The 12,238-nt window shown below is 45.9% G+C and overlaps 1 protein-coding gene across 11 annotated transcripts in view; it reads right to left on the bottom strand.

Moving 5' to 3' along the window:
- Positions 1 to 9,686, bottom strand: part of LOC112649130 (integrator complex subunit 6-like) — an 86,156-nt gene extending 76,470 nt beyond the window's left edge. For 10 of the 11 annotated variants that reach the window (XR_004812968.2, XR_004812969.2, XR_004812971.2 and 7 more), the window contains exons 1-2: positions 9,207 to 9,670; positions 8,988 to 9,065 (exon numbers count right to left, since the gene is read on the bottom strand). Coding sequence is in view for 8 of the 11 variants with exons in the window: in XM_025431155.3 (XP_025286940.1) it covers positions 8,988 to 9,065; positions 9,207 to 9,317 (189 nt within the window). In the remaining 3 variants the exon portion in view is untranslated. Of the gene's footprint in view, positions 1 to 8,987; positions 9,066 to 9,206 lie in introns of all 11 variants that reach the window. The other variant, XM_035711588.2, reaches the window with a different exon arrangement.
- Between the last annotated feature and the right edge of the window lie 2,552 nt (positions 9,687 to 12,238).

Below are 12,238 nucleotides of genomic sequence, written 5' to 3'. Positions count from 1 at the left end.
CTCAGGGTCTTGAGATGAATCTCCATGTCAGCTACGTGCTGTACAATGAGCCTGCTTAAGATTCTCTCTCTCTCTCTCTCTCTTTCTCTCTCTCTACCTCCCTCTGCCCCTCCCTCCTCTCTCTCATACACAAGAATGGTATATTTGAAGATCTCTGCCTACCTCACTGCCATCTCAGCCTTTCATCTATCTTACTGGAGCCCTTAGAGGGTCTCCACCACCCCCATCACTAGCCACCAGGAGTTGTGAGGAAGAAGAGGGGAAGGATGTGTTTTGACCAAATCACCTGGAAACCCAAATCCGTTTCCCCCGTAGAAACAATAACAAACACAATAGTTCTCTGGCTAAGTGGCATTAAGGGTTAAAAAGCCTTTCCTGGGAAGGAAGGTCTGGGAACCTCATCATGATTTAGAACATTGTATCCAGGAGATAGTGTGTTCCAAGCTTCTAATATTCACACAAAGGGACTGCCTTGATCTCTTATGCCCTTGGCAAAAGGGACCCAGAGGCCATGTTTACAGAGTTTTTCATTGAAAGACTTAAAAGCCAAGGTCTGTCTTCAGACCTGTCCTACAGAGGGTCCCCCACATGGAGGGTCCTGCCCTTCTCTGGAAGGCACATCTCTGCTTGAAATGTGCAACTGCTTCCATGTTTGAGCTCCCTGTGAACCTCCGAGTCCCATCTTGGAAGCAGTTCTAATGACCTTCCTGAAACACAGGCAACCTGAGGAGGACATATCTGTACTCTCCTCCTGTGGGCCCCACCCCTCTGCCAGTGCCCCACCCCAATCCCAACCCCAAAACCAGGAGCTCTCAGGCAGTCAGCACTCATGCAAAGCAAGGCCATTTCCAACCATATCTCTCGGGTTCCTTCCCATCTTTCCCTTCATCCCTCTGCCCCAGCCTTCCTCATCCTACGCTCCTGGGAATAACAACTGAACAAGTGCACTGACCACAAGCCTAGCCCCATTCCTCTTCAAATCTGCCTTGCAACTCTTCATCCCAGAGAAAATGTCCACACTCTAGCGTGGAGGTCTCAAAGCCCTTTTGTGATCCAATCGCAGCTAGTTACAACCCTGACTGGATAAATTGAATTTTCACTGTAACTTGCCCACCCCACCCCACCCCCTGCCTCACCTCCAATCTGTCGGTTAAGAGTCCACTCACTGTCTTTGGTGTATCCCACACCTTAATCCATATGCTCCAGTCACCTTTTTTTCCAAGTGACCATTCTCCAGACCCTCAATGATGAGGACTGTGACTTTTACCCTTCTGGTGTCCCCCTGGGCCAGGTCTCTCAGGCCTAGATTGCAGACCCCTACTATGAGTGCTATGAGTAGCCACCCACCGTTGGATTTCTATTCTGGAAACACCATCATGATTGTATCATCGTGGAGCTGATAAAAGTTAAACCAGTGGTTACCCGCAGGGGAGGAACAGATTACAGGAAGAAGCAAGAAGCATTTTCTGGGGTGATGGAAATAGTCTGTAGCTTGGCCTGGGTTGGTGCTTACATGAATGTAGAAACATGTTAAAAACTGCATTGGGTCATTAAGATTGATGTACCTAGGTATGTAACTCACATTGCAACGAACAAAAGAAAGGGGAGGCACATACATTGGCCTTATAAAAGATACAGCCCTGCCGGATCATAAACCTGACCCTAAGTGAAAATACTAGCTATAATCAACATTAAACACATTACACCGTTCGTTAATACTGATCACCCTTTGAAGTAAGAGTAGCAGAAATGGGAGCTGGGACTGGGTAACTTTCACACTTACCTACTGCTTGAAATCTACCCCTTCCATTGACTGAGTACCTGCTAAAATATAGGCACTCTTTCAGGTGCTCAGGGTACAAATATAAGTTTAAATAGGAGCCCATAAAGACCTCATGTTAGGAAGGCCAATATGAGCACTGAGAACCACCACCATACAGTTTGCTAACTTTAAGGTCCGGGCAGTGCTGGCGGATCACAGTAGGAGGGGTTATACCATTTGGAGTAGAGCTTGGGCAGAAGGGCAGGATGACTTTGGAGACTAAAGAATAGAGAGCTGAGGCGTGTCACGTCAGCCAAGTGCGTGTCCCAGGCAAAGGAAACTAGAGGCATAGTGAGTCCAGAGAAGACAGCAGACTTTCCCATCGCCCTGGCTGGAGCCTAGGGTCCAGAAGAAGAGTGGAAGAGTGGAAAGGCACAACTGGGAAGGTGAGCTAGATCTAGCTAGGTGAGCTAGATCATCCTACGCTCCAAGAGGCCTTGGAGGTCTCTGGATTCTAGATTCTACTCTGAAATGTACCAGGGAGCCACTGAAGGATTTTAGTAGGGGAATGACTTTACTTTACTTTGTTTTATTTTGAGGATGAACAATTAGTGGCAATGAGGGGGAGGCATCAGTGGGGAGTAAGACAAGAAGTAGGGAGACCAGCTGAGTGGCTGCTACAACACAGGTCTGGGTGAAGAATGATGAAAGTTGGAAAAAGGAGGGGTGCAGGTAAGAATGAATGGAGAGAGGAGAGGTTGGTAATAGGGAACTGATGGGACTCTGCCATCATCTGCCAGCTCATAGCTAGTCTGCAGAGGGCACTTACTCCCCAACCCAAGGATCTAGGCTTCTACCAAAAATTTTACTGGCTTTTTATTTTTAACAAGAAATATTTTATTCACTGCAAGACAAAACCACCAACAAAAGTACAGATAGAGTGGCATAGACTCGAGTGATGAGTTTTCTGGATAAGGTTTCACTGAAGTTCTAATTCCTTGTATAAAGAAAAAGTGCTACTACTCAGAGTTCCTCACTCGGGAAATGCTTTCCAGGAGTGCCTGGGTGGCTCAGTCAGTTAAGTGTCTACTTTTGGCTCAGGTCATGATCTCAAGGTCCTGGGATCAAGCCCCTCCTGGGGCTCCCTGCTCAGTGGGGATTCTGCTTCTCCCTCTCCCTCTGCTTGCCAACCACCTCGTGCTTGTTCTTTCTCTTTCGCTCAAATAAATAAAATCTTTTTTAAAAAAGGAACATAAAATTCTTTCCAATAAACTATATTTAATTCATAGGTTGGACAAAAGTCTGTATTTATGTATGCATAACTGATGTATCCTTATATTAGTTTCAGGTATACAACACGTTGATTTCATATTTGTATATACTGCAAAATGATCACCACAATAATTCTGCTTAAACTCATCAGCATACACAGTTACAAACTTATTTTCTTTTTTTCTTATGCTGAGAACTTCTAAGATTACTCTCTTAGCAACTTTTAAATATGCAATACAGTATTATGAACTATAATTGCCATACCACACATAACATCCCCATGACTTATTTTATAACTGGAAGTCTGTACCTTTTGACCCCTTCACCCATTTTGCCCACCTCTCAACCCCTGCCTCTGCCAACCACTGATCTATTTTCTGTATCTATGAGCTTGTTTTTTGTTTTGCCTCCACATACAAATGAGATCATATAGGGGCACCTGGGTGTTTCAGTGGTTGAGCGTCTGCCTTTGGCTCAGGTTGTGATTCTGGGGTCTTGGGATCGAGTCCCACACTGGGCTTCCTGCAGGGAGCCTGCTTCTCCCTCTGTCTATGTCTCTGCCTCTCTCTCTATGTCTCTCATGAATGAATGAATGAATGAATGAATGAATGAATAAATATTCTTAGAAAACCAAGGTGATATTTAAAAAAGATCTAAAAAATAAATGAGATCATACGGTATTTGTCTTTCTCTGCCTGACTTATTTTACCTAGCATAATCTATGTTTTGCAAATGGCAAGATTTCCTTCTTTTGCATGGAGGAATAATACATGTATCACCATCTCTTCATCCATCAATGAACACTTACGTTGTTTCCATATGTTAGTTATTGTAAATAATGCTGCAATAAATCTAGGAGCCTAGGGGTGTAGGTATCTTTTTGAGTCAGTGTTTTTACTGTCTTCAGATAAATACTCAGAAGCAGATTATAGGGTACTTATATTTTTAATTTTTTGAGGCACCTACCTCCATACTGTTTTCCATAGTGGCTGCACCAATTTCCATTCCCACCAACAGTGCACAAGGTTCCTTTTCTCCACATCCCTGCCAATACTTGCTATCCCTTGCCTTTTTGAAAATGATCATTAACACACATGAGGTGATATCTCATTGTGGTTTGGATTTGCTTTCCCTGATGCTGAAAGATGTTGAGCATCTTTTCATGAACCTGTTGGCCATCTGGATGTTTTCTTTGGAGAAATGTCAATTCAGATCCTCTCCCCATTTTCAAGTCAGATTGTTTTTTTCCTCTTGAGTTGGATGAGTTCTTTATAGACGTTGGATATCTAACGTTGGATATATGATTTGCAAATATGTTCTCTCCATTCAGTAAGTTGCCTTTACCTTTTGTGCATGGGTTCTCTCCCCTTTTCTTATTTCAAAATAAGTATGATCGCATGCTTCCAATGGCCAATGAAAGGTGAAAAGTAAGCAAGGATGGGAGAGGCACAGTTCATCATAGAAGTCAATGCACCCCCTTTGTGGCATTTTGATATGCAAGTGCACCTTCTTGTGTCAGGCTGCTCTCACAGGCTTTGCTACTGGTTCACCCTAAAGCACTTCCTTAGCTTCCAACCACAGTGAAAGGCTCCCCTATAAGTAAGTCATTCTTTTGTCCAAATAAAGCCCATACCATATACTGAAGGGGGGCAATATGAAAAAGTGATGCCTTAGTTAAAATACCAATGCATGTTTGGAACACAGATCATTTAAAAAGCATTAGTTTACTTCCTAAATCTGTCAGCCAAAATGCTGCCTTTGCTGACACATGTCGACAAGGGCATGCAGACACCAGTAAACAAAACTAGCTACAGGATGTGAAAAAGTAACACTCAAGGGAAAATTTCACTTTTTCAAATGCTCTATGTTTTCAAATTACAGACTTGGGATATGTCTTTGAAACCTCTCTTCCTATTTATGCAAAAAGAAAAAAAACCACTTCTGCCCACTATTTATACATGTGTTTCAGCTATTTCTAGAAAAGTGACTCAGTTTTCTGTTAAAAAAGCATTTGCTTCAATAAGAAATAAAGAAATTTTAAGATAGTAGCTTCAAACATCAAACTATTTTGAATATTTATTCTGGACCCCAATCTCACAACTCCCTTTCTTCTTGGAGCCCTCAATGTGCTCAGAACTAGTAGTAGCGACAAGCTTACTTCAGCTATTCACTGAATAAAAGGAAATTATGATTCATAGCAAAACAAAACAGAAAGACAGCAGAACCTCAGCCAAAACTATTGAGAACTAGTGTGCAAACCAAGCCCCACTTTGTAAAAATCCTGTATCACTCTTATGTGGTTACATTAGAAATTCTGAAATATTAAACATGGTTTCATCCTTCTATACACTAAAGATACCATTTTATAAAAGTAGTGTTAACACTTGTGACACTGTGTATAAAACTTGTCTTCCAAGCAACGCTTGAAACAGATGAAACACAAAATGCTTGCATTCCATAGGCTTTTTATATGGTCCCCAAATCAAACCTCATTCCTTCCCCGCCAAGCAGACTGCAAGTAACAGGTATGACTAATTTTAAAAGAGCACATAGCCATTACTAGGGGATGCGCAGTAAGTTACTAAGTCCTAGGTGAAACACTATATTCATGTACTCAACAGTATACTTTAGATACATTAGAGAGAAATTTCAGTCACTAACTTTTCACAAGATTTATTGTCAGAGCCTGTAAGTGGATATACTGGGAATAGTTTCACGCCTATTAGGAAAAAAACCTTCCAACCAAATGCACAACTCCTGCCTGTTAAACCACCAATAGAACTGAATATTCTAGTAGAAATCTTCTAGAAAGAAAAAAACTGAATCTTGTAGTAGGGGGAAAAAGTGTGCTCTGCAGCGTCTGGAGCTGGATGTAACCAAGACGAGAAACAAGCAGTTATCTTGAGAAGAGATAAACAATGGCCCTCCAACTGTAGAACGAATGAGAAATAACAGTACACAGTATTCTGCAGAAAAATAAGCTACAGGGATGCCTCAGTGGCTCAGTGGTTGAGCATCTGCCTTTGGTTCCAGGCGTGATCCCGGGGCCTAGGATCGAGTCCCACATAAGGCTCCCCACAGGGAGCCTGCTTGTCCCTCTGCCTATGTCTCTGCATCTCTCTCTGCACCTCTCATCAATCAATAAATACAATCTTTTTTTAAAAAAATAAGCTACGGATAAAGCCCTATATGTAACATCACTTGGCTGAAGGGAACCGGGCTCTTAATGAAGAGTGAAGTTTTGAGTGGGAACTACATGCCAGCTGACAATCAAAGAAAGAATTTCTTGATAATCCGTGTGACAGAAAACAGACCTTTGTGGCTCCTAGTTATTAGCTAATGAAAGACTCAACTAAATTTTAAGAAAAATTCACCATATGTTCTAAAATTTCAGGCCTTCCCAGATGTCTAGATCCTAAAAGCCAAAGAAGAAATAGTTACCACATGCTGAGGGGGGAGGGAAGGCAGGAGTGGCTGAGGAGACTCAGAAAAAAAAACTGTTACCAAAGATGCCTATCATTAGTGATTGGGGTACCCACAGCAACATCACAGGAACATCATTAAGATCATTAACCATGAACCATTTTCTAGCACATGGAGTTAATCACGTGGCATGAAAACGAAAAACCTGAGCAAACCTTAGAAAAGCATCAAGACTAAACAAGGAGACAACTAATGATTGGTAATTAAAACCATTACACAAAGTGCCTTCCCATACCTGACCTACAGAAGAAAACAAGGATCAAATTCAACATGGAAGGACGCTTTTTTTCTTAAGGGGAAAAATGTGATCTATAACACAGCAGGATAAAAAGAGCTAACAGATGAAATTTCCACTGAGAACAAGATCCAACTTTCCCCCTCTGTTCCCAGAACTATCTGGAGCCTCCAAAATACCATGGATAAGTTACACAGCCACTAAAAATTTTAAGTATGAAGACTATGTGGCAACCCAGAATAATTCATGGGACAAAATAGGTGGGGAAGGCAGAACACAAAGTAAAATGTATACTAACTATGGTTAGGCTGCTAGGTAAAAAGATGGCATGTTGTTTTGGGGAGTGTGGGGGGGAGACTTTGTGTTTCCTTTCCAAAGATTCTGTAAACATTGCCATGAAATATTTCCAGCTTAAAAAAATTTTAAATGACAAGTCTTGGCAGTTCAGAAAAAAATGTTAAATAAGTTATCAAGAAAAACAAAAGTCACACTGCATTGTGGATTATCCTTTTTACTACTTCAAATTAAGGAGAATTTCCAAAGGCCACAGTACAAATGGTGGGTTCTTATCTGTATTAGTAACTCAAAGGGTGTAGACTTTCAGACTTTGAATGTACAAACATCTGCTTTTCTATGTGGAAAAAAATGGTCACACCCTTTTGGGAAACTGACATTTTTTAAAAGCTTATGGCATTTTTGAAAGCTGTCTGCTCACTGTAGTTTTTAAAATAGATAAATCGAAAACTGAAAATAAAGCCTCCAAACCAGAACAGTCTGAAGGGGAACCCACTCGTCGAACTGTTAACCCAAGGTTTTATTTCTGAAGGCACATACTCTCTGACCAACTATTTGGTTTGATAGGTTCCATTCTTTTAAACACTTCCCTCGGCTGAAACGGATTACAACACATCCACACTGCCGATCCCCAGCACTATTATGATAATTCTGAGAAAAAGAAGGCGTCAAGCAAAATCCGTCAAGGATTATGGTAATATAATTTTGAAATTTCAACATGCAAGCAGGAGGACTCTTATGCAGGTTGATTTAATAGTCCACGTTCTCATTTATCGGGCCACTGCAGGCAAGGCAGTTCTTTATCTCCTCACCATTAGGAACATAGATTAACTACCCCACGGAGGTTAAATCCTCCCTACTTTTCGCCTATAGGTCAGAATGCCATGGATCAAATCATCGAATTTGGCTACTGCAGCCGTGCACAGTCCAATCTTCCCCCTTCCTTCCTTCCTTCCTTCTCCTGGGACAAATCCCTACGTGGCTAACAGCAACCTAATTTAGGATGTAAATAGGTAGGCCAGGTCTCTAAAAAGCTCGGCCCCACGTGAGTTTCGATCCGCACGTCCCCGCCCCGCCCGTCGCGGTTCGGTGGAGTACGCAATGAAACATTAACAGTAGCGGAGGTGCCTGGAGCAGGCTCATGCGGACCGTTCTCGGGGGAGAAATGAGAAGTTTCTCCGGGTCTGGGGGCGGGGAGGCTCGCTCCGCGGACAGATCTGCCATCGGGCGGGGTAGGGTAGAGACCACAGACGTGCACAGGCTCGGTCCCTCTCCGAGGGCCGGCAGCTGGCTCTGCCACGCTCTCAGCAGGAAGGGGAGGGCAGTGGGAGGAAGAGGGGGAGGCGAGGGGGGAGGGGAAGAGAGGGGAGGGGGAGGAGGCAGGGCCGGAGGAGGAGCCTGCGCCTGGAGAGCCCGCGCGCCCAGCCCTCAGCACCGCGGGGCGGAGTCGCTCGGCCCGCCCGGCCCCGGCCCCGCCGCCGCCGCCACCGCCGCCACCGCCACCGCCGCCACTGCCACTGAGCCCGGTGCGCCCCGAGGGGGCGGGCCCGGGTGGGCCCACCCCGCGGCCTTCCTCCGGGTCTCGGACCCTCCTTCCCCTCCCCTCCCTTTCCTCCCTCCTTTCCATCTCAGCAGCGCCCTCAGTCTCCCTCTCTGGCTCATACAAAAGCAAAATGTCCGCCATGTTCCGAGGCCGCTGCGGTCGGCCCTGCCACCGACTCGGTTCCCCCCGCCCGCCGTTTGCCCCGCGGCCACCCCTCCCGCATCCCCAGGTCCCGGCCCCGGGCGCCGCCGCCGCTCCGCCAGCCCCCCGCGCGCCCCCGCCTGGCCCGCGCGCCCAGCCAGGCGCCGCAGCACCGCCTCAGGCGGGGGCAGGGGGCGGCAGCCCCGGGTGCCTGGCTCCCACTTCCCGCCCGCCCACGCCCTCGATGGCCTCTTTACCTTGATGCAGTACGGGGGTTCGTCGTAGGTGACCAGCATGTACCTGTCTCCGCGGCTGGCCGGGTCCCGGGAGCGCAGCTGCGAGACGAGGGATGACGGAGGGGGCCGCGAAGGGAAGGAGGGAGGAGGGGGCGATATGGACGTTACAGAAGCACCTAGATCCATCACCACCCCCATCCCTCGGGAGCTCTCCCCAGCTCTCCCCTCCCCTCCCTTTACCTTCAAGAATAACTCCACAGCGCCTTTGGCAATGTCCAGATAGGAGGTGCCCAAGTCAGTGCGCTGGTTCATAGAGGCGGACGTGTCTATGAGGAACAGCAGGATGGGCATCTTCCCCTGCACCCCTGGCTCCACTCCCCACTCTCCTGACCGTCTTGCCCTCACTGCCGAGGACTGCCACCTGAACCCTCAACTCTCGCAGAGCCAAGGTTTAGGGAGCAAGGGGGAGACGGGACGGGACGGATGGAACTGCTCCTGGCCTCCTCTTTCTGCAGCCCCACCTCCTCTCCCTCCAAGGGAACTTGAAAGTGTGAGCGTGTGTAGCCCTCGGGGCCCTCCCCTTTCCCCTCCCCTGCCACCACTACTGCCGCTGCCGCCGCCGCTGCCGCCGCCGCCGCCAGTACTACTGCCCAAGCATCCGTCCACGCTCACTCAAGCGCTCGCCCCAGACTGAGAGCTGTCTCTGTTCACCGACACACAACTTCGGTCCGCTCACCTACCATGGGCACCATGTGACCAGAACCCACGCCATTGGCTGCCAATTATATGGTATTTGCATATTCATTAGATGACAGGGCAAGGGGAGGGACTTGGGCGAACCCTGGGAGTTGAAGTTTGAACCCAGGCAGGGGGTAAGGGGAAATGTTAAGGACCCTCTTTTAAAGGACTTAAAAGCTGTTAGGGTACTTACGGTTGTTTGAAGGGATTTTTGCTTGCTCTTCAGAGATGATTCAAAAGGGAGAGTGAATTTGAGCAACAGTTGCGCAGCACTACAGAAGCAGATGCTTGGACAGGCTGCACAGAAAATGCTCTAACTGCAATCGATCAATCCTGCCAGTGGCTAAGACCAAAACATTTAAGAGGCAGCAAACTTCTTTCCTGGCAAGACTTACTCGCATTCCTTTCAATGCCTCCCCACTCTTGATCAGTATTTGTAAGGTGGTTGCTGGCCTTGCATTCCACATATATCCACGTAGAAAGAAAACTAAAGCTTAAACACAGTACCTAAACTGGCCTTTTGAATACACAAGCTTCTTCAGTTTCATTGAGCTTTTTAAAGTATTGGCCTGCCTCTGATAATTCCACTATGGTTGCATCTGCATAGCCTTTACACGTGGGAGGTTTGCCAACGTAGATTCTGATTCAGCTCAAGTTTATTTGGACACCTATGAAGTGCCAGGAACCCATGTTCTCTTTATTTAGTCTTTGAAATAATTGTGGTAGATGATACTATATTCAATTTTCAGTAAGGGAAAGTGCAGCATGCCGAAATGAGGGCAAAAAAATGAGGGATGTTCTCAGGTCTGGTTCCATAGAGAGGCTCGGGAGGGGGCCAACCAGGCTTGGCTGACTACTTCATATAACACAACTTTTAAATATGGAGGTGTGGGAAACCTGGGTGGCTCAGCGGTTGAACGTTTGCCTTTGGTTTGGGGTGTGATCCCGGATTCCCTGGGATCAAGTCCCGCATCGGGCTCCTTGTATGGAGTCTGCTTCTCCTCCCTCTGCCTGTGTCTCTGCCTCTGTGTGTGTGTCTTTCATGAACAAATAAATAAAATCTTTAAAAAATGTTGGAGGTGTGATTCCCAGCAGTCTGCTATAAACAACATGGAATCTTTGAGCCTCTTTGACCTTACAATTTCATGTCTCTGTAATATATATGTATATACATATAAATGCACATGTATACATATACATACATATACATTCAGTAACATTTTCAGAAAAATAAGATTTCAAAGGAGGCCACATGGCAGCATTTGAACCAGGGACAAACAAGTGATGCAAGTAAAAAGTATATGAAAAACAATGGCCTAGTGGTCTAGAAGTTCAGGTTTCATGAGTAGGACACAGAGACAGAAGGGAGGAATTCTTGGTTGGGAGGAATAATGTGCACAAAAGTTCAGTCGATGATAATAATAAGCTTAGGCAGGATCACCTGGGTGGCCCAGTAGGTTAATCATCTGCCTTTGGCTCAGGTCATGGTTTCCGGGTCCTAGGATCAAGTCGGAGTCCTGGGATCAAGTCCTACATCCGGCTCCCTACTCAGTGGGGAGTCTGCTTACCCCTCTCCCTGTTCATGTGCTCACACACTCACACTCACATAAATAAATAAATAAATAAATAAATAAATAAATAAATAAATAAATAAAATCTTTAAAAACAAACAAAAAAAGAAATATACTTGGGCACTTCAGGCCAGTCTGGTGGGTTACATCCCGTGGGAATTAATGGGGAGATCAAGACGAAAAAGGCACTAGAAGCTTCCATTTCCATTCTGATGCAAATATGGTTGCAGAAGAGCATGGGGCAGGGAGCTAAACGTGCAGGACTGGTTGGGGCATGTCCATTTTCTTTTTTTTTTTTTTTTTTTTGCATGTCCATTTTCTATTACTGTGTAACAAATTACCACAGAGTCAGCAGGTCAAATACATGTGTATTTCTTACCTCATAGTTGCCTCTAGTTAGGGATCTGGACATGGAACAGCTGGATTCTCTGCTCAGTCTCAAAGGTTGCACTGAAGTTATTGGCTAGATTGGGTTTTCTTTTTTTTTTTTTATTTATTTATGATAGTCACAGAGAGAGAGAGAGAGGCAGAGACACAGGCAGAGGGAGAAGCAGGCTCCATGCACCGGGAGCCCGACGTGGGATTCGATCCCGGGTCTCCAGGATCGTGCCCCGGGCCAAAGGCAGGCGCCAAACCGCTGCGCCACCCAGGGATCCCTAGATTGGGTTTTCATCTGGAGACTCGACTGGGGAAAAAATCTGCTTCCAAGTTGAGTCAGGATGACTGGCAGAGTTCGTTTCCTTGTGGCTGTCTTTGGCTGAGGGCCACCATCATGTCTACCTGCAGTTGCGGTTCCCTGCCACATGGACCTCTCCATAGGCTGTGTTCACAGCATGACTGTCTGCTTCTTCAGGGCCACCAGGGAAACTGCTTGCTCCCATCTACTAAGATGGAGCCTTATATAAGGTAACTTAACTGTGAGGGACATCCATCACACCTTTGCGTATTCATTTGACTAGAGGC

Source organism: Canis lupus, chromosome X, assembly GCF_003254725.2.
Source record: "Canis lupus dingo isolate Sandy chromosome X, ASM325472v2, whole genome shotgun sequence".
NCBI lineage: Eukaryota > Metazoa > Chordata > Mammalia > Carnivora > Canidae > Canis > Canis lupus.
Note: the sequence above shows the minus strand (reverse complement) of the source record. Positions and strands in the feature narration are given on the sequence as shown.